Source organism: Melospiza melodia, chromosome 30 (assembly GCF_035770615.1).
Source record: "Melospiza melodia melodia isolate bMelMel2 chromosome 30, bMelMel2.pri, whole genome shotgun sequence".
Lineage (NCBI taxonomy): Eukaryota > Metazoa > Chordata > Aves > Passeriformes > Passerellidae > Melospiza > Melospiza melodia.
Window position 1 is genome coordinate 2,823,366 of NC_086223.1, and position 22,112 is coordinate 2,845,477.

The window sequence follows — 22,112 nt, forward strand, 5'->3', positions numbered from 1 at the left end:
ATGCACACACACACACAAATAAAAATAAAAATAATAAAATGGTAAATATAAATATATAAATAATTATATTTTTATTACAATTATTAAAATATATATGTATATATATTAATAAATAAATTAGCATTACTATATATTATATTATATAATATAATATATAATATATAATATATAATATATAATATATAATATATAATATATAATATATAATATATAATATATAATATACAATAAATAATATATAACATATAATATAATATATATTATATAATATATAATAATTTATATAATATATATTATGTATTATATATTATATATAAAATCTATATAGTTTTATATTTTTATTTTTCAAATTATTATTATAAATTATATAAATATAAATATGCACACATTTTTATATTTATATTTTTATTTATATATATAGCTATAATATATATTAAAAGTATACATATATAATGTATATATATAATATACATAGATACATACACATATTTTTATATATATAATATATACATACATATATACACACATATATAATGTGTATATATAATATACATACATACATATATACATATATATATATATGTATGTATATATATATGTATATATACATATACACACATATATATCTGGGATGAACAAGAGGTGGGTGACCACCTTATCCCCAAAATCAGTGCCTACAAGAAGGGATGTTGCAGCTCAGCCAATGCTTGGGCTGAAGGTTTCAGTCCCTGGGGAGCAGCTCCTGCACTGGGCAGGCACAGGATGAGCACTGAGGGGACACAGACTCCAGGATTGGCCACCACCTGCAGCAGATGCTGCCCACCAATGGTACTGAGAAGATATGTCAACCTCTCTGGCACATCCCTGAGCTCAAATTTGTGGGTTAAACACATTTCTGGGATAAACCAGGCAGGTAGAGAGAGCTCAGAACCCCCTGTGAGACCCTGCAGATGGGCAGGATTTTTCTGGGGCACCTGCAGGACGCTCTCGGGGCACCTTTCCAAGGTCACAGGGCTATGGCATTGTGGGTCCTGCCTTACCTTTGCTGCAGGGCAGATTCCAGCAGCAGCTGAGGGCAGTATTTTTAGGTATTAATTAGACACTCAATTAAGGAGATTTGCTTTTAGGAGAGTGGCAGGGTCCCAGGTCTGTATAGAATGACACGACCTTAGGCAAGGTGACAGGCACAGCCAGCAGCAGGTGGGTGAACGGGCCCCCAGTGGTTCAGCTCTTTGTCACAGCCCCTGCTCTGTCTCCCCCACCTCCCCACCAATGCTGCTGCTCTGGCACTGCAGATCCTCCTGGGACAGAGCATTCCAAGGGGCTGCTGCAAGGAGAGGAGCACAGGAACCATGTGTTCCTGCCACGAGCACCTGCTGCAGCTTGGGGGGTTGTCTCTGTGCCCACCCAGGTCCACAGGTGCCACCAGAGCAAGAGGTGTCAAAGCCACGATGTCCCTGATGTGGTTCTGTGTGTCCCCTGCTCTGGGCTCAGCCAGAGACACTGGTGCCTGCACATTCTCCACCTGGAGCTCAGCCCAGTTCAAGTGAATTTTGTGGGGATCCCTCAGAATTTAAAGGAATTTTCAGCCCTACATTTAACCAAACTCACCCAAACTGTGTCTGGCTGTCCTCCCCAGCCTGTCCCCCACTCCTTCACCCTGCACAGCCACCGAGCTCAGCCTGCACATTCTCTACCTGGAGCTCAGCCCGGTTCCTGTCCCACAGACAAGTTAATTTTGTAGGGATCCCTCTGAATGTTAAGGAATTTTCAGCCCAAACTCACCCAAACTGTGTCTGGCTGTCCTCCCCAGCCTGTCCCACACCCCTTCACCCTGCACAGCCACTGAACACACACCTGCAGCAGGTTTTTCTCCTGCTCCCTGTAAGGCAGAACAACTGTTGTGCTCTGTGTGAAGCTCCCAGAGCTGCCTGTGAAGGTGGCAGGGCCAGGGCTGCAGGTTCTCACACCAACAGGAGCCTGCCAAGGACCCATCCCCGCAGACGCCGCTGCCTCAGCGAGCATCTGGCACAGAGTCTGCCCAGGCCAGATGGAGATGGAGCTGTTCATTCACACAGAGGCTCCCTCCTGCTTGGGAAATGTTCTCCAGCAAATTTTGATGGTGTCTCTAAATCCTTACCCACAGCTTTAAAGGTTTTGTCTCTGGCCAAGCACGCTTCCAGGAGGCTCCTCAATGCCAAAGGCTGATGGACAGAGAACAGCAACCCCCAGTCACAATGCTGGACCACAATGGCAGCACCAGTGCAGCCCCAGCACCTCTGGGATCTGGACTGGCAACAAACAGATTGCACTGCACTGGACTCCCAGAGCAAGCAGACCTGCCCTGTGGGGCAGCAGATCTGCTACATCCTCCCATTTCCAGCTTTTGGCAGCCCCAGCAGAGGACCTGGCTCTCAGGATTCAATTCAGGTAATGCTTCATGCTGCTGCACTGGGTTTACTGCTGATTAGAACCAGTCTGAAGTGAAGGAAACAGCCCTCTAAGTGAAAACCACCAAAGCCCAGTCACACTGGAACACACCAGCAGCACCACAGACCTGTGGGCAGAGGGCTCTGAGCTCCAGGCTGCTGCAGGCACCAACAGCTCTGCTCACCTCAGGACAGACAGTAACACTTCAGAGCAGAAATATGAGCTGAACACCTCCAGCTGGCCCCAAAGCAGGTGTTGAAGGACTTTCTCCCAGACTGCAGGTTGCCAAGAGTTCATGGTGCAAGGGGAACTTGGAGAGGTGAGGACGTGTTGGAAAGAACAAGAATTAGCTATTGATTGTTTTTGGACCCCTCCTCATAATTTATTCTGTCCTTGCAAAAAAAAAAAAAAAAAAAAAAAAAAAAAGTCCTTTCAGATATCTTTAAACTTTAGGAAAATTAAGATAGACCTTTTTAATATAGATATTTATATATGTATATTTATATATATATATATACACACATACAGATATGTACACAACGATGCATTTAAAGTTAACATTTCCTCAGCCATTACAATATCATTCCCTAAATCTCTTGCTCTTGAAATGATCATGACTTGATGCCACTGCTAAAAATACCCTGTGCTGTGTGCAAGGAACACCAACACGACACCGCCAGGCATGTTGGGGTCGGCGCAGAGCTCGGAGGATGTGCTGCCTTTTCTGCATTCACTCTCCAGGCTCCAGAATAACAAAAATCCCATATTTTTGCAGAGAATTAAGCAAAAGCTGCCGGGTATCTCTGTGCAAAGGCAACGTGACATTTGAGCTCAAGAGCTTTGCCTTCCTCTCCCCAAAACAAAATGATGACAAACCCTTGGAAAAAACTCGTTGCAATTCGGGATCTCGGGTGGCCTTGGGATTCTGAATTCTGGGCGATTCAAACAGAGATTTGGGGCATGAGGATCCTGTTTTCTCTTCCCAGCACGGAGCAGGTCACCATCCAGCGCAGCTGCCCAGCTCCAGCAGTGCCCAGTGACGTGGAAAGGCGGCGTTGAGCTGGCCCCGGGGGCTGCCCCAAGGGCTCCAAACCAGCCACGCTCACTTCACCTGCGCCACGATGAACCCAGACTCCCTCATGCTCTCGTAGCACTCGATGGCCAAGGCAAAGTTGAACTCGCTGATGGCTGGCCCGTCGATGGCGATCTTCATGAGGTCAGAGAGCCCCTGGTCCCTGGCGAGGCGCGAGCGGCCGCGCTGCAGCAGCTCCCGGCCCCGGCGGATCTTCTCGGCCAGCACCGAGCCCAGCGGCAAGGCCAGGGCTATAGCGGCCAGGACAGCGAAGTCTGGGAAGAGCTCGTGCATCTCAGAGCTGCTGTAGACCAGCTTGACACACAGGTCCTTGAAGGAGAGCTGGCTGAGGCTGAAGACGATGCGCTTGAAGAGGGGAAAGTCGCTCAGGGCCCTCTCGCTCACCACCACCCGCGAGTACACCCGCAGCAGGAAATTCAGCTCGCTCACCCCATAGCTGCCAATGTCCTCCAGAGACTGCGGGTAGCACTTGGGGTTGAAGATGGCAGAGAAGGAGCTGATGGCCTCCAGGACGCTGCTGGGGAACCTGTCCAGCAGGTTGCCCCGTACCTTCTCCAGGTAGCTGTCCTTCAGGTGCTCAAAGTGTTTCAGGTGCACCTGGGAGCAGTTGGCAAGCTCAACACCCTTGTAGTAGAGGCGGCTCTCGCCCTCCCGGCCATCCTGTGGGTGCTTGTTCATCTCTCTGAGGAACTCCTGGAGGTTCTGGCCACTGGTGCTCTGCTGGGCCTGCAGCGTGGTGGCCGTGGCCGAGACTATGGGCTTCAAGATGGAGAGGTCAAAATCCTCGATCTGGAAGAAACGACTGAGCTTCTGGAAGATGGGGAGGACATCCAGGAGGATCTTGGTGAAGGCCACAAACTGGAACTTCTTGAGCTCTTCGCAGAGGCCACGGGCCACGGGTGAGCACTCTGCCTGGCTCTCCAGCAGCAGCACCAGCGTGGGCCACGAGGAGTCAATGGCTTCTACAGCTGGGAAGATAGAGGTCCAGTGGATGGCTTTGGGGCTCCCAAGGTCTATCTCACAGAGGTCCAGGACCCTCCGCAGCTCCTGCAGGCTCTCCCCTTCCCCCTGGAAGCTGGAGTAGAGCCTATACACAGCATCCACAGTGGTCTCATACTTCTGGAGGTACTCGATGGTGCTGATGCTCTCGGCCAGCAGCAGGGAGGTGCCGTGGGACAGGCAGTGCACCTCAGTGAGGAGCGGGCAGAGCGAGCCCAGCGCCGTCCCCACCCCGCTGAGCCGCTCGGCCACCAGCGAGGCACTGTCAGCGCTGAGCCAGGTGAGCTTCATGCTGGGGATGCCAAAGGAGCGCATCACCTCGCCCACCTTGCCTGCCACCGTGGAGGCCTCCCCTGCAGGCAGCTCGAAGCTGCCCAGGAAGGTGGTGGAGGTCTGCCCGTTGCAGGGGGAGACAGTGGTGGTGAACACGGCGAGGCTGCGGTGCTCCAGGACATCCACTGTCTCGTCCACCACCAGCCCAATGAACGGCGAGGCTTTGATCCTGTGCCTGTCCTCGTTGTGGAGGACTTTGGCAATGGCTGCCTGGGCCAGTGGAAGGAGGGATGCAGGGAGGGAGAGAGAAACACAAATGAGATTCAGAGGCAGTGGGAGATGAGCAGCACTTGGCACAGAGTGAGCGGGTGGGCTCCCACCCACAGGCTCCTGCAGTGCAAGAGCCCCGAGCCAGGGAAAAGCCCTTGCACACAGAGGCTGGAAATCACTTTCTTTTTCCCTAACAAGCTTTCTCCTCCTGCTCCTGTTTGGCAGCTCAAGCACCATGGGAAGCTGCTGAGAGCTTGGGGGTTCCTGTCCTGAGCTTGGGGCCAGAGCCCCAGAGATACAGCAGGACACAGCATCACCAGCAAGCATCACTGACCACTCAAGCCCCCAGCAACCCATTCCCAAGCCCACATCTATGCTGGCACTGACACCAGGAATTCACCTGCCCCATTCAACTCCAGCAGTTCCACTTCACTGGCACAGCAGGGGCAGGAGCAGCAGCAAAATGGCAATGTTTTTTCCATCTTTACTCATTTACTCACACTTCCCCCATTTCAGGCAAACACCCCAGTTCGGAGGGAAAACTTCCTCTGTGTGTGCGAGTGCTGCAAGGATCACCACAGGCTGGGAAACCTAATTAGTGGGTTTAGTCCATCAGTAGCAAAATAAGGCTCTGCAGAGAGCTGAAAGCCTGGCAAACAGCCAAGCCTCACTAAAAATTTAATTTGATTTTAGCAGGCATGAAGCGTTGGTAAAATTCAGAAATCCCTCTTAAACTCTCCGGCTACTTGATCTTCCTGATCACTCAGTTTAGGGCAAAAAAAGGCAAAACCCACAGTGCTCTTGTGCTAATTGAACTCCTGAGACAATTAGCACTCATCCTGCAAAGCTCAGGGAGCTCAGCGGGGACAGGCACCATCCCTGTCCTGCCAGGTGCAGCGACCACCCAGCTGCCAACCCCTACCCACCCTTACACACCTGCATCTCCCTGACGCTGCCAGGGTGGTAGAACTCGCTGTGCTCTGACGCCAGCAGCGCCTGGCACAGGTTGAACTTCTGCAAGCTCAGCAGGGAGGAGCACTTCTCATCGGGGATCTCCTCCTTGGCCATCCAGTAGACCGTGGTGAGGACGGCCACCTTGGCCGGGTTCACCTCCACCTTGATGAGCGAGCGCAGCTCGGGGTGGCCAGCACGGGGGGTGTCGAAGGCCAGCTGCTGGCGGTTGACGGCCAGCGCCTGGCGGTGGGCGCCCGAGGTGACGTGGCGCAGCAGCGCGTGCCGCTGGAAGTTGTCGGTGCCCACGGTGAAAGCGTTCTCCGCTTTCCCGTGCTTGTTCTTCACCAGGGCCTGCCGGCACTCCGCGCAAAACATGAGCTTCCTCTCATAGTCAAACTCCAGCCAGGTGAACTCCTCCTTCCAGTGCTCATTGAAATAGCGTTTGCACTTTTTGTTGGAATTGGAAGTTTCCCCAGCTGGCTTTTTCCCCGGAGGCACCATGCTGCTTGTGGCTGGGAAATCAGCTAGGGTTGAAGCGCACCGTGCCTCCAGGAGCAGTGCGCGCATTTAATTTAGTAAGAAGGTCTATTACCACTCTCCTGGTCCGACTGGAGATGAAAGAGACACAAGGGAAATGGGATTAGGGCCCTGCCAACCTCAGCTGGGGCTTGGCTGTGGTGGCACAAGCGACAGTGGCACGGTGACAGCAGCGGTGACAGCAGCCCCAGCACCACACATGGGGATCCCATCAAGCTCCTCATCAGCACCAGCAGAAGCTCTCGGTGTCACTGGTGGGACTGGCACACACACAAATGGTCCCACCAGCACAGGAACACCCACAGGCTTCCCCTAGGAGCAGCCTTACCCACTGTGCTGGCACTGGGAAGGTGAGGAAGGCTCAGCGGGGATGAAACACCCAAAAAAGAGTGTTCAGCCCAAGAGGAGGGTTGGCAGTGAGTGCCAGGGCCCTGGAGCAGAACAAGGGTGACTGGGAGCTAGCCCAGACACACGTGCTGGTGTGCACACGTGTGCTCTCAGTCCTCCCTGCCTTGTCCCTCCTCCAGGGAATTGCCAAAGCCGTGGCAAGTCCCGTGACAGCACAGCCATGCTCTGCACGCTCAGTGGCATCCCAGTGTCCCTTCCAGGGGGTTACACACTCCACTCCAGGCCAAGCTCACAAATATCTACTGAGCTAGAGGCTGCAAAGCACTTAAAGATGTAACCAAACCAGGATCTGAAGGGTTTAACCACTCACTTGACCTCCTCCCTGCACTTCAGGCCCGCTCAGTCTGAACTCACATTTCTCCATGACCTGGACTGAAAATCCAAACTGAGCCTTGATAAAGGTGTTGGTGAGAGGAGGGGGGAAGAACCCAGAGCTGCATGGGGAAGGGGGAGAACCAAAATGCAGAGGGAAAAAGAAAGAACGTGGACACTGAGCAGCAAGAAAACTCGGGAATACCATCAGTCCACCGATGAGGAACTTGGGGTTTTTCTGAAGAACTAGCCCCCAAACTAGAGCCACTGCTGTGGGAGCAGGGAGAAGGAACCTTCGCAATTCAGGAGTTAGAACAAGCCCACAACACCCATCCCCACCGAGCCAGTGCCCTGCACAACGCTGGCAGGTGGGCGTGGAGTGACCTGCAAGTTAGCCTGGCACAGCGACCCCATCCATCCCTGCATGGCCCCAGGGGGAGCATTCCTGTGCTCTTTCCCTGTCACTGACCCCATTCCCTCCCAAGCCATCCCCACAGCCCCCCCTCCCCAGCACTTGCTCCGGCAGAAGCCGCTGCCTTGGAAAGAAAAGAAAAAAGAGCAGCAATTAGCGTGTGGGATGCAGGAGGCCGGGGCGGGGGTTGGGATGGAGCAGAGCTCCGTGGCACCTCTTCCCACAGCACCCAATTCCCGCAGCTCTGGCACCAGCCCAGCGCCCCTCGCTGCTGCTGCTGCTGCTGCCCACGGGTGAAAGCAGCACTGAGCATCCCGGGGGGCTCGGCAGCAGCTCAGCATGGGGGGCACACTCCGGTTCCCCCAGCAGCCTGCAAGTTTGGGCAGGATGAGGGTTTGGTTGTGGGAGGACAAGCTGAGCCTTGTCCCCGGAGCATCATCCCGGGAGGGTGAGCGGAGCAGCCCCAGCGCCCAGCCCAGCCCTGCGTGCCCACCCCGCTCACCCGCCCCTCCATACGTACCATGGAAAAGCTGCCATAAGCTTTGGGCTGGGGGGGCTCGCAAACTTCCCAGATTTTAAATAGGAAAAAAAAATGTAAAAAAAAAAAAAAAAACCAGAAACACACACACCAAAAACAAAACAACGGACCGAAAAAACCCCAAACCCAGCCAAGCAACGCAAAATCCAAAAATAAAACAAAAAGAAGCAGCGGGGCGTTCGTGGGGCGGCCCCGCAGCCCCCGCGGCCCCGAGCGCGGCGGCTGCGGGAACAAAGCCTGCGGCGGGCGCCCGCCTCAGCGGAGCACGGGAGCCGCCATCTTGCAGCCAGCACCGTCTGCCTCACGGCTGCTCCCGGCTGCTCACGGCGGCAGTGGCCACTAGCGGTGACCGGCATGGGCAAGGCCCCGCGGCCGTGGCCGCGACACGGGGACAGTGGACGTGGTGGCTGCAGCGGCCACGGGGACAGTGGACGTGGTGGTGGCCAGGCCGTGGGGCCAGCGGATGTGGTGGTGGCCGGGCCACAGGGACACTGGACATGGTGTCCGAGCCACGGGGACCCCGCATGTGGTGGCTGGGCCATGGGGACAGCGGACGAGGTGGCGGCTGGGCCACGGGGACACTGGACGTGGTGGTCGGGCCACAGGGACACTGGATGCAGTGGGGACACTGGATGTGGTGGGGACAGTGGGTCCTGGGGACGGGGAGCCCATGGAGCTGTGCCCTGTGCCTGCCCCATGCTCACCTGCCCAGGATCGCTTCCCGCCAGGTGCAAGGAGTGGTGCCCATCAGGGGATCCTAGCCTGGGTCTCTCAGCTGAGAGCTGGGCACAGGGTGAGCTGCAGGAGGGTTTGCAGCCAGCCAGGATGAGTATTTCTGGGGTTTGGAGGTGTTCTGCAAGTTGTGGGCAGAGCAGCACCCAGCCGTGGACACGGAGGTTTGGCAGGATCCAAGTCCAAGCCCTTTAGGGAATGCCACAAGGTGTTCCTGCTTAGCTGCACTCCTGGTCCATGGCTGCAGGGCTGGAGCTGAAAGACTGCCCCTTGTCCCAGGGCTCCCTAACGAGCAGAGGGGTTCCCTACATCCCTAAAGCTTTATTTTAGCAATAAATGGTGAAATTTAGAGCCTCGACTACTTCCAGAAAGAGAATTTTGTGCCACATTTGCTTTCCCCAAACAAAGCTCCTGAGAACACTGAAATCCCAAGGGGCACCAGTGTGCTTTGGGACTCCTGATGGGAACCTGGCTCCTGGTTTCCCAGCACATATCCTGTGCCTGGGAGCTGAAGGATGCTCCCACCCAGACTCGGTGTGGAATTGGGCCATGAGGAGGGACGTGGCCCACCGGAATTTGCCTGGATTAGGAGCTGATTGTACCTGGCTCCAGCTGGCTCTGCACCAGGGGGGTCTGGTGGCCCCCGGTTAATTCCTCTCTTGAGGCTCCTCCACATATCCTGGGGCAAGAGGCTCTTCCTGTGCTGGGGACATTCTTGCCGAAGTGTCAGCCCAGGGTTAATGAGAGCTGGAGGTGGTGAAACCAGAGCCGGCTCCTGGGGTGAAAACACACCCGATTTATTCTTGTGCTAATGCCGTGAGAAAAGAGGATTGAGCCTTTTTAATGAGTTTTTAGGAGCCTGCAGCATCGCCTGGTCCCATTCCCAGCACCCAGAGCAGGACAGCAAAGGCCAGCGACCCCAAATTAGAAATGGTTGGAACCAACTCCACTTCCCAACTCCTCCATGGAGTCCCTGCAGTAAAATCCACGGGACCAATGGACTCCAGAGGAGAACACGCTTGTTCTGCCTGCCCTGTGCAAGAGGCAAGGCTCAAACCACTGACTCCTTCTCCCCTGCAAACCCAGTCCTGCTGGAAGCCTCAACTGAACACGAATTTTGGGCAGCATTTGCAGGATGTCCCTGACCCTCTGCCCTCACAAAGCTGCCGGATGTCAGACGTCCTTCCTAAAGGAACTGGAGTGGAGATACTCCTGTTTAACTGCACACAGCAGCAGCAGCAGCAGCCTTGGCTGGAGCCAATTGTGGCTGTTTTTCCCGAGCTGGGTGGGCAGGTGCCCAGAGCACCAGCACATCCATCATCCCCACGGCTCGAGGGTGGCAGCAGCCATGAGCCACAGTTTCCATCTGAGTCCCAGTTTCCATTGGCATCCCACACCTCGGGCAGCCACAGCAGCTCCCACTGGGATGCTCCAGGCACCCTTTCCTGCACTCCAGCCACACATCCATGGACAGGTTCCCTGAGGGTTTCTTATTCCTTCTATAAGCTGAACAGAAGAGACCAAACCCAAAAAAAAAAAAAAAGTCTAAATCCCCGAGTCCAAAGATATTTATGAGATTTTGTTTCCATCCCTGCTCTAAGCCAGTCAGGCTCGGGGAAATGACGCACGCTGTTCCCGCAGCAGAGGTGCCGCTGTTCCCAGAGCTGCTGACCCCAGGGAGCCCATCCCTGCTCCACCAGGAAAGACCCAGCACCCTGCTCACCCTCTGCACCCAAATCCCCACCGTGCCAGCCCCCAAAACGAGCGGGGAGCATGCAGGGGAGGGAGGGAGGACTCACGGGAGCCGCATCCCTCGCACCCACCCGCAGGTGGTGACAGCTCAGTTCGGTCCCTGCCGCGAGTGCTGGAGGGGGGAGGCTGCGAGGAGCCGCTGTCTCGTGTGGGAGAGAGCACCCGGCACCGTGTCAGCTCAGCCAAATTAAAAATACTCCTGCAGCCCCCGGGCTGGTGCCTGGACGGGCGGATCTGGCAGGGACAGGGCCTGCAGGATGTGCTGACACTGGAAGGGATGTGGGGAGGAGAAGGTGTTCCCATGCAGAGAAGGGGATGGGACACACACTGGGGGACCCCAGCTTTGTCCCAACTCTCCTGCACAGCTCAGGGGGGTGTTCCTTCTCTTCCAGCACCGCTGTGGGCACAAAGACTGGCTCCAGCACGCTCAGATCCTTGTGGAGGGGCTTGGATGGGCAGTGGGCTGTAAGCAGGGAACCATGGGGTGCTGCTGGAGAAGCAGCCCCCCAGTTTGGTGACATGGTGGCCCCCACACAGCCCACAGGCACTGCCAGCTTGCAGAACGCAGCCTCGTGCCTCGCTCCCCTGCACAGCTTTGTCACAACCTTCAGCTGCGTGACTGCAGCTGGCAGGGAACAAGCCTTGAAATAAACTCAGATGACATTCCTGCAAACTCTGGACATGGCCACAACAGGATTACTGAGCTGGGCAGGGGAAGGGGGAGTGAACATGCTCATCTCTCCCCGCCGGCGACCCCAGCTCCAGGCTGAGGCTCCTCTGAGCAGCAGCTGAGAAGGGCAAAGCCCTTTTGTCAAGGAGCAGAAGCAGGGACAGGGTGATCTCTCTGCCTGGGCTTCCTCCAGTCCATGCACCTGGTCCTTGGGAGGCAGCTTGGCTGCATCTTTCTCCCCAGCAGCTACAGGGAACTTCACCCCACAGCACTGGTATCAAAAGCAGCTGCTGAGGAGCAAAACTGGATCTCAGTCTTGCTCTATCAAGCATCTTTTCCTCCCTTGTCCACAAACATTGAGCCCAACTCCCTTTGGATTTTAATTCCCAATGCTCCCCATTTGCCGGGTAATGATCTGTAAAAGCAGCATTTAGGGATGCCTCCCTCAGCAGAGACCCCAGCCAGCTCAGTGTCCCCTGTGTCACAGCCAGCAGTGCTGCCAGGCCATGGCAAACCAGCCAAGACCCCACCAACAGGAGCTCGAGAGGGATTTGGGCTCATCCTGACTGGAGGTGGCAAACACTGAACCTGATCTGGGCTCCCCTGCCCACCCCTCCCTGGGTCCCCCTGAGAGATGGAGAGCTCAGGAGTGCACCAGAGCCCCCCATCAGTTCAGCCTTTATTCTGGGCACCGTTTAAATTGTAAAAATTGCAGCCAAGTCCAATTCATTACAGCTGAGGAACGGCTGACAGAAATGAAAAGGGAGAAAAGCTCCTCAGATTGATGCTTTCTCACCATTCCAGTGAAATAACCAATTTGGAACAAATTAGGGGCTCCCGTCTCCACCAGCCTTTTGAATTGCCTCCAAGCCAACGCACATTTTTCATAGTGCAGCGTTTCTTCCATTAGCAGTGAAAATTAATGATTTCTATTATTGAAGCACCTGAAGGCAGGTGCCTCCCTCACACAGCTGGGGCTGGGCTGGCACTGAGCCCCCAGAGAGCCAAGGAGACCCACGAGAAGACAGCCAGGTTCAGAGAGGGTAAGTGACACTTCCAGGGCTATCTGGTAGGTCAGTGGCAGAACCAGTGGCCATCCCTGCTGGGCTGTTCCCTCCCATCCCAGACCACCGTGGTGACACCCAAAATGCACGTGACAGTGCCACAGCTGTCCCCAAGAGCGCACAGACCACCGTGGTGACACCCAAAATGCATGTGACAGTGGCACAGCTGTCCCCAAGAGCGCACAGACCACCGTGGTGACACCCAAAATGCGTGTGACAGTGTCACAGCTGTCCCCAAGAGCACACAGACCACCGTGGTGACACGCAAAATGCATGTGACAGTGCCACAGCTGTCCCCAAGAGCACACAGACCACCGTGGTGACACTCAAAATGCGTGTGACAGTGGCACAGCTGTCCCCAAGAGCGCACAGACCACCGTGGTGACACCCAAAATGCGTGTGACAGTGCCACAGCTGTCCCCAAGAGCACACAGACCACCGTGGTGACACCCAAAATGCGTGTGACAGTGGCACAGCTGTCCCCAAAACCCCCCTAAGCAGTGAAACCACTTGAGCCTCATCCGGTCCCAGCTTTGCTTGGGTAGGGGGAAAAGGGGAATTGCCCCAAGGGTACAACTTAAACTTCAGGAGGGCAAGTCCTGGGGCACCAAAAGGGCTTTGAAACCCCAATCCACCTCAATATTTCCCCTCCCAAGAGGACCAAAGTCCTTCTCTTCCCCTCTACTGCCAGAATTATTCTCTGAGCACAGCTCCCCAGCTGAAGCACACAACCCCCTGCAACCACAGCTGCCCCATGGCCAGGATGGTCCTGCTTAGAGTTTGGGAGATGACACACGTCTGTCCTCATTTTCTAATTAGATTTTTATTTCCCACCTCTAGTATTTCATTGTAATTTCCGCCACTCCTACCCAGGCCGTGCTAATATAATCACTCAGGAGGAGAGTGGGAGCAGCCAGCCCACTCCTTCCAACATCCCGCTCAGGAAAGGCACACAAAAAAAAAAAGCAATCTGCTAAATCCCCAGCCCCTGCAGTCATTACAAGCTCAGGGACATCAGGTGGGTGCTGAAACAAGCCATCAAAGCCTCGGTGCCGCCAGCACCTGCCAGGAACATCAGCACTGAGAAACTTCAAAAAAAAAAGTTCACATTTGCCCAAAACACTCGTTAGCAGTTCATTGCTGCAGCAAGGTGAGGCATAATTAAAAATGGACTGAAGAGATTTGTGAATTACATCCTCGGCTTGATGCTGGAGACACAGTGATATTTTTTAGCCCACATCATCCTGGAGGTCAAGATTAGATGACAGCTTGGTCTAAAAATACTCTGAAGGGGAGGCTGAGGCTGTTGGAGGAGGTCAGAGCCCCCTGTGCCCCCATCCCAGCGTTGCAACCAAGGGACAGATGCGTCCCCCAGGACATTGCTTGGAGCAAGCCCCAGTAATAAAAACAACTGCTGCTTTTACAGGGAAATCCACCCAAAACAAGCACGGGGAAAGCTCAGTCCCACCATCTGCCAAAGGAACCCCAAAGCCAAACCCAGCAGCTCAGTGGGGCCAGGCTCCCCACACTGTCACCCCAGAGGTCCTGAGAGGGCTGGAATCACCATGAAAGCACCACATTCCTCCCCCTGGAGCAGCATGGGGAACATCAGCGAGCCCATTCGAAACTGAAGATTTAGTGGGTATTTAATATTTCCTCCATATCTGAGGCCACAGAGTGAAAAGCAAGCTCTGAGGTTGGACTTTAGTTTGTCTTTCAAGCCTGCTTTGCCTGACAAGTACTCCAGATAAATATCCCGAGTAGTGTTACACGTTCCAGAGAGACAGGGAAAGACATTTCAGAGAAAAGATTGTGTTTCAAACTATTAGAAAAATTAAATTGATCCACGGGACTTGGCTGGGGCCAGTTTGATCTATGGGGGACAAGCACCCCAACATGGGCACCTGACTGATGTGCCAGGCTAACATCCATGTTCCTGGCTTGATTGCCCTTGGGCACCCAAAAGGAAATCTTATCAGAGGAAAGAGAGTGCACAGCAGCCTGCAGATGTGCACAGCACACACACATACACAGAAGTGGCACTGCTGCCCACAGGGAGGTGCCAGCCCCATCCCTGCCAGCAGCCAGGGGCCACTCTCCCTCCCCAGCAGAATTAACACCGATAATAACAAAACCACTAAAATTACCAGCCCTGAACCCACACAGAACCAAGAACAGCATCACATTCTGCTCACTGCTGCTTCTCCAAGCCTGGCCACGGAGCTCCACTGCCCCTGGCCACCCTCACAAGGACACTGCTGGTCACTCTCCCCCAGCCTCACATCACACAAAAAGCATCCAACAAACGTCTGTGTCGCAGGTGCAGCAGGAACGCGAGTTGGAGCTGACACCCAGACAAAGAGCAAGGGCAAAATCCAGCCCCGTCAGCACACAACCTTTTCCCTCCTCTTTTTGCAGCCCTGGGAAAAATCAATAAGATGCAGTGAGTCAAACTCAGCTTGAAGCCCGTAAGTAATTAGGATTAGCAGGCTGGGAGCCCAGGGAACAGGCTGCCTGTGTGCTGGGCGGGGAGGGACCATTTTGTGGGTGTAGGGTACAGCCTCAGCTGATGCAAATAACACGAGCAGCTCCTTAACGGGGTTTTCATGCAGAACGGCAGTAAGGAATGGGAACGACAGCGTTTGCTTAGAAATGGGAAAATCTGATGGGGATAATTTGGAGTGCCGAGCCGTGCTAGGAACAGGATGGGGACCCCACAGGTGAATCAGGAGTTGAGTTGGATGCCGAGCCCATTCCCAGCCCCTCACTCTGAGCCCGGACTCCTTGAGTACCGCTTATCCCCGGGTTTTTTACCCGGCAGTAAATAACCCACCTCAATGTTTCACTATTTAGAGTTAACTTAGTGGCCAAAATCGCAAAGTGGAGAAGAGACCCCCCCACACACACACAACCTGCGCAGAGCGACCAGCAAAATAAAAACCAATTCGCTGTTTTTCTGTCCTGAAAAACAGCTCGGACGCCGAAAAGCGCCCTTTCCTCCAGCTGGAGGAACCCGGCAGAACACGGGAGCGCTCAAACCGGGGAGCAGCAGCCCCGGGACAGCGGCGAGGCCATACCCGGTCCCCATCCCCTCAAAATCACCGAGCTCCGCGGCTGCACCCCCGAGAAGCGACCGGGGGGATGAAGGAGCGATGGAGAGGAGAGAGATGGAGGGCGACAGGGAGAGAGAGACAGAGAGAGATGAGGCTGCGGGAAAGTTGCGTGTCACCCACCTAGGAGCATTTTGGATGCGGCTGCGTCTCCTGGGCGCTGCTGGTGCCTCCGCTCGCCGGGCAGAGCTGCGGGCAGGGCCGGGCGGGCGCAGCCCCGCTCCCGCTCCCGCCGCCCCTCGCCCCGCGTCCGGCCCCGCCTCGGCCCCGCAGCGGCGCGGGGGGAGAGAAGCGACCGGGATCGGCGTGGGAATGGGCGGGGGGACCGCAGCTCCCTCTCCCCGCACAGCCGGGGCTGCCCGGACCCCGAAACTTGGGGCGAGGGGAGGGCTCTAAGGTGGCTGATTTGGAGGGAAATGTCCTTGTGGGGTTGGGAGGGGACACTCAGCGGCAGTCACCCACCGCGACCCCCGGCAGCAAGGACCGGGTCCCTGCTCGTTCAGCCCCAGCCCTGAGTGCTGGGAACACACAGGGTCTGCCCCAAGCAGACATCGGCTCGGGGGGTGACACGAGTGGGCACGGGCAGCCTGGCCCGGGTGGGGTGCTCATCTCAGCCCCCCATGATTGAGGGGCTCAGTATCCCATGATTGGGGTGCTCATCTCAACCTCTCTAAGACTGGGGTGCTCATCTCAGCCCCCCGTGACTGGGGTGCTCATCTCAGCCCCTCTGTGACTGAGGTGCTCAGTAACCCATGATTGGGGTGCTCATCTCAACCTCTCTAAGACTGGGGTGCTCTTTTCAGCCCCCCGTGACTGAGGTGCTCATCTCAGCCCCTCTGTGACTGAGGTGCTCATCTCAGCCCTCCAAGATTAGGGTGCTCATCTCAGCCCCCCATGAGTGGAATGCTTATCTCAACCCCTCCATGACTGAGGTGCTCATCTCAGTCCCCTCATGATTGGGGTGTTCATCTCAGCTCCTCATGACTGGGGTGCTCATCTTAACCCCTCCATGACTGGGGTGCTCATCTCAGCCCCCCGAGACTGGGGTGCTCATCTCAGCCCTCCATGATTGGAGTGCTCAGCCCCTCATGATTGAGGTGCTCATCTCAGCTCTCCAAATTGGGGTGCTCATCTCAGCCCCCCACAACTGAGGTGCTCAGTCCCCATGATTGAGATGCTCATTTCAGCCATCCATGATTGAGGTTTTCATGCCTGCTGCCCTCCCCATCAGCTCCTCAGCAAGGACTGTGCCTCCTCATGGCAGCACCTTCTCTGTGCTGATTTTTGGCTCCTTCTCAGGAGGTGAGGCTCATGACTTGCTTACATTGCTGCCCTTTAAACAGGGGAATGAAAAACCTGCTCGTGAAAAGGGGAAACAATCACCTCCCCTGCCTCCCTGAACAGGAGACAAGAACAAGGAAGGAATGAAATATTTTTCTCCAGTCAAACAATACAAGGAGTTGGGCAGAAACCACTGGGCCATACAGAATGAAAATGAACCTTTTAAACCATGAGATGCCTGGGTGTGCCCACGTGCCACAGCCAGACTGGGCACTTTTGGGGTAAATCACAGAATTTTGGCGCACTGAGAAGCACTTAAGGCATCAGGGCCCCTCTGGGTGCTGCTGCAGGGCCATGGTTCTCTCTGCCAGACCTCAGCCTGGCTCGGCTGGCACCGGGGCAGCCTGGCAGAGCCCCGGGCAGGCGGGGTGTTGTTGTCAGGGTCGTTAACAGCAGCAGTAAGTTTAGCCGGGGCACTCGCTAATCCGGGATTGACAGCTGGCCCCGCACGCCTGGCCCGGCCCCCTGCAGGCTATTTAAACCCCATATTAATTTGTTTAATGTCATCAGGGGTTTGGTGTTACTGCAGGGAGCTGGAAATGTAAAGGCTGGGAGGAGCAGGGGGCTCCTCGATCCCAGAACGATGCTGATCTCCTTTCCCAGGGATAACCACAAGCCATGAGCAAGTCTGGCATCTCCTGACCTCCAGCCCCTCTGGATTGATGTACAGCCCTGATCCCCACTCCATCCTCCGTTTGCCCTGAGCAGCCCCTTCATTCTCCCCAGAAATCCCCTCAATAAATCCTCTCCCCTGTGGTTCATGCTGCATTTATCCCACCCAGGCCAGCAGCTCCTGGTGAGCATTGCCACGGAGCTGGAGTGACACGGAGGGCTGGAAGGGCGTGTGGGATGCTGCACTTTGTGGCCGAGCCTTTGAGGCCAGCTGGAGCTGGGGTTAATTGCAGGTGCTGATTACAGCCCTGGCCATTAACGCCTGCCAGCCCTGCCCAGCACATCACTGGAATTTCCCAGCTCGGCCCTGTGGGTCTGTCCGGTGCATAACTTGCTATATTTGTCCTTATTTGTCCATAACTTGCTATATTTGTACCTCAGAGCTGGTGTAGGGCAGCAGCACAAAGCCTCCCACAGGGTCCAGACCCTCATCCCCCATCCCAGGGAGCAAAGCCTGAAGCTGCAGATCCCCACAACCTCCTCTGTGGGGTGAAGCTGGTGAAGAATCTACCCTGGAGTGGCTGAGAAGGGGTCAAAAAGCTCCACCATCACATGGGAGGCCCTAAAAAACCCCCAGAGCCAGCACAGGTCAGATGCCAGAGCCCCTCGTGGTCACCACTTTCATTGTCCACATGTGGGGCACTGATGGCTGAGCACCCCAAGAGCGTGGGGATGGAACCAGAGGGTTTCCTGTGAAATGGCCCCAGGCCCCAGCCCTCAGCCTGCAGCTCATCCTCACACCCACCCCTCCTGGGAGAGGCAAATCCCAAACATGCACTAAGCCGGGCTTGCTTGGGCAGGTCTGCTCAAATCCTGCCTGTGGCTTAAAGCATGAGGGAGGGCAGGGAGAAGGGGAGGGTGCTCGGGCTCAGCTGTGCCACCAATGCCACCAATTCACAGGGTTCAGGCTCCAGGAACCACAACAGAGGGATTGCTCTGAACCCTGCTGAGGGCACAGTTAAATTCTTTGCTGGCTGTCCAGGATTGGCTTTTCCCAGCCTTAGACTCCAGAGGCAGCCTGGCAAAAAGAGACCAGAACTGGGCAGTGAACACATCAACAAAGGAGGAGGGAGGTAGGAATAAAAGTCTAGTCAGAATTGCTCCCTGCTCAAGTCTGATGAGGACACCCAGGACTGGCTCTTCCCAGCCTTAGAATCCAGAGGCAGCCTGGCAAATACTGACCAGAATTGGGCAGTGAAAACATCAATAAAGGAGAGGGGAGACAGGGATAATAACCCAGCCAAAACTGCTCCCTGCCCAGGTCTGCTGAGGACATTCAGGGCTGGCCTGGCTCTTCCCAGCCTTAGACTCCAGAGAAAGCCTGGCAAAAAGAGACCAGAATTGGGCAGTGAACACATCAATAAAGGAGAGGGGAGACAGGAATAATAACCCAGCCAAAACTGCTCCCTGCCCAGGTCTGCTGAGCCTTGCAGAGCCTTTCTGTCTGACTTTGTTCACCGAGGGTTTAGGGTATAATTTGGGGGTGAAAGACGGCAGATAGGATCAGGACTGATACACCTGGAGGATGTGTATCAGTTTTCTCCTGCTCTGTAACCTGAGCCCCATCAGAAGCAGGAGGCTCCAGCTGAAGCAGCCGCCGGCGTTCATCCCTGCCGGCCCAGGAAGGCAGGCACTGACCTTTCCTGCTCCTCAGTTTGCTCAGGATTAAAGTAACATTTTTTAAGGGCTGAATCCTCCTCCCCCGAGGGGCTTCCCACACAAAGAGAGTGAGGTTTGTGGCTCACAGTCACCCACGACCCCCCTGATAAACAGAGACTTGCCAAACTGCCCACCCAGTTAATTTTTCAGTTAATTTTTCAGAGTTCACCGTGCCCACCCAGATAATTTTTATTAATCCCCAATTTTTTTAATGAATCCTTCCTACAGATCTCTGCCTCTATGCAGAGCAAACCTGAGAGACTTGCCAAACTGCTGAGTTCACCGTGCCCACCCAGATAATTTTTATTAATCCCCATTTTTTAAGTGAATCCTTCCTGCAGGTTTCTGCCTCTATGCAGAGCAAACCTGGGAGCTTTGTGTCAGTGGAGGGGTCTGGTGACCCTGGGGGACACAGACCCCCAGCTCTGACCCCCAAGGATGAGCCAAGGTGGGCATCATTCCATTTGGTGGTGGAATGATGCCTCCCACCCTCATCATCCTTCCCAGGGAGATGGCTAATTACAAAGGCATCCAGGACATGTCTGTGAACAGGGTGGAGAAACTGGATGACCTAGAAATATTTAATTATCAAGAAAAGGGGTGGAAATTACACCTGGAAATAGTTTCAGAGAGAGAGAGTGTAAGATTTTCCATTTAACTCAGGAGGGCTCTCCTGGAAAGGACAGGCAGAGGGTTCCACCTTGCCGCCACACTTTGGTTCCCCCCAGCCCAATGCAGATTTCCTGGGGGGTCACATGTGGAGTTTGGCATGGAACCAATTACCCAGAATCATCTGGATGCTTAATTAGCCTGGGGTGATGCTGTCTCTGGTCTTGCCCATCAGGTTCCTGCTCAGTTTTGGCCCCTCAGGAGCTGCTGGTGCCCAGGGAGCTCATCAGGGCAAACACTGTGGTGCCATAGCTCAGACCACACCGACACACTCCGGCTGGCACAGCAACAGCCAGATAAATGAAACTGCTCCTTGCAAATCTGTGGCTGCAGAAAATACCAAAGGTGAGCTGGAGCAGTATTGTGGGCAAGCTGTCCAAAAGCAGTGATAATTCAGGGGCATGAAAAAGGAAAGGAACTGAATCTGAGGTGAGCAGGCAGTGCCTGCAGGCAGAGGCAGCTCTGCTCCAACAGCTCTGACAACTCCAACAACTCCAACAGATCCAAGAGAGTCAACTCACATGCTCCAAAATCAGAGCTGGGGCAGCCCAGGGAGGCTGCAGGGAAAAGCCACAGTCCTTGTGCTGGAAGGACACACAGCTACCAACAACCAATCCCTCACAGCCAGCTCATCCAGAGCCCTGCACCACTCTGCTCCCAGCATCACCAGGAGCACAGAGCAGGGCCCTGGATCCCCCTGGAGCACAGAGCAGGGCCCTGGATCCCTCTGGAGCAGAGAGAAGGGCCCTGGATTCCCCTGGAGCACAGAGCAGGGCCCTGGATCCCCCTGGATCCCCCAGGAGCACAGAGCAGGGCCCTGGATCCCCCTGGAGCACAGACCAGGGCCCTGGATCCCTCTGGAGCAGAGAGCAGGGCCCTGGATCCCTCTGGAGGGCCCTGGATCCCCCTGGATCCCCCAGGAGCACAGAGCAGGGCCCTGGATCCCTCTGGAGCACAGACCAGGGCCCTGGATCCCCCTGGATCCCCCTGGATCCAAATTCCCAGGCTGTGAACACAGCTCCAAAAGCCAGCATCCCATTTTCTCCTCTGCGCCGACACCACGGGGTTATGGAGAGGAGAGAGCTCACTCTGAGGCAGAAGCACGACGATGGGGAGATCATCTCTTCAGAGAGAATTTTATATTGCTTACGACTTACTGTCTGGCAACATAAAACAGTTTAAGCAGCCGGCCCTAAATCACAGTGACAGCTCCGCACTACCCACAGCCCCCTCCCTGCTCCTGCCTTCCCTCCCCATTCTCCCGTTCCCAGCGCTCCTCCCGTGCCCCCGGGCGGGCACACACACACACACAGACACGCAGCGGGCACGGAGAGGAGCCCCAGGCTGGATGCCCAGGGGGATGAGCGGCGTTTCCATCACTGAGGAGCCGCTCCATCCCTCCGCGGTGCCCCCCGTTGGGTGCCGGTGCTCTTGGGGCCCCGGCGGGGCACGGGGCGGGCGCGGAGCCCTCGCACGCACAGCCCGGGCGCGACCCGCTCCATCCAGCACCGCTAATCCCCTGTGACAGCCGGGAGAGAGCGGGATGCAGTGCGGGATGCAGCAGGATGCTCATCCTGTTGTGGTTTGAGAGAAAGGGAGGTTTTTGGGGATGCTGTGGTCAGACGTCTTTTATGAAAAATCCTTTCTCTAGGAGTTTTCCTCCTGAGAAGCTGAGAGGCCTCAGGAACAAAATGTAAAAACAAAATGTAAACAATGGTTATCTGCTGCTGTGCAATGCAACAGGAGGATCTTTGACTGGTCTCATGTGGTTGTTTCTAATAATGGCCAATCACAGTCAGCAGGCTCAGACAGAGAGCCTGAGCCACAAACCTTTGTTATCATTCTTTCTTTTTCTATTCTTAGCTAACCTTCTGATGAAATCCTTTCTTCTATTCTTTTAGTATAGTTTCAGTGTAATATATATCATAAAATAATAAATCAAGCCTTCTGAAATATGGAGTCAGATCCTCATCTCTTCCCTCATCCTCAGACCCCTGTGAACACTGTCACAGTACCATACATGCCATATCATACCATACCTCCCTTCCACTGCTCCAAGTTCCCACTCCCATCTCTGGGCTCATGCTGCCCAAAAAACTGCTTGTGGTGTGTTGTGCCTTCTCCCTGTGCTGCCCTGCCCCACATCTCCTTCATCCCCCTCTTCTTTTGCATCCTGGTCTTTACACATCAAAGGCCTGGCTTTATTTCATTCCAAAA

At 54.7% G+C, this 22,112-nt stretch overlaps 2 protein-coding genes across 6 annotated transcripts in view; both read right to left on the reverse strand.

Annotated features, from left to right (window-relative positions):
- ZNF385C (zinc finger protein 385C) overlaps window positions 1-22,112 on the reverse strand; it is a 56,322-nt gene that overhangs the window by 18,807 nt on the left and 15,403 nt on the right. Inside the window, exon 1 of one of the 5 annotated variants that reach the window (XM_063178951.1) lies at window positions 15,678-15,768. The exons of 3 other annotated variants lie outside the window; for them this stretch is intronic. In XM_063178951.1, the coding sequence (XP_063035021.1) occupies window positions 15,678-15,687 (10 nt within the window). In that variant the 5' untranslated portion in view covers window positions 15,688-15,768. Of the gene's footprint in view, window positions 1-9,560; window positions 9,670-15,677; window positions 15,769-22,112 lie in introns of those variants that run through there. One more of the 5 variants, XM_063178952.1, reaches the window with a different exon arrangement.
- Window positions 2,889-8,460, reverse strand: C30H17orf113 (chromosome 30 C17orf113 homolog). Its single transcript, XM_063178948.1, has 3 exons — window positions 8,209-8,460; window positions 6,002-6,627; window positions 2,889-5,065 (listed from the first exon to the last, which is right to left on the reverse strand). Exons 2-3 carry the CDS (start codon window positions 6,584-6,586, stop codon window positions 3,533-3,535), a joined length of 2,118 nt encoding a protein of 705 aa, XP_063035018.1. The 5' UTR covers window positions 6,587-6,627; window positions 8,209-8,460; the 3' UTR covers window positions 2,889-3,532.

Coding starts and splice junctions, on each gene's coding strand:
- C30H17orf113 (XM_063178948.1), bottom strand. CDS start 6,586: ATGCGCGCACTGCTCCTGGAGGCACGGTGCGCTTCAACCCTAGCTGAT. Junction 5,066..6,001: donor GCAGCGTCAGGGAGATGCAG/GTGTGTAAGGGT, acceptor CCACTGGCCCAG/GCAGCCATTGCCAAAGTCCT.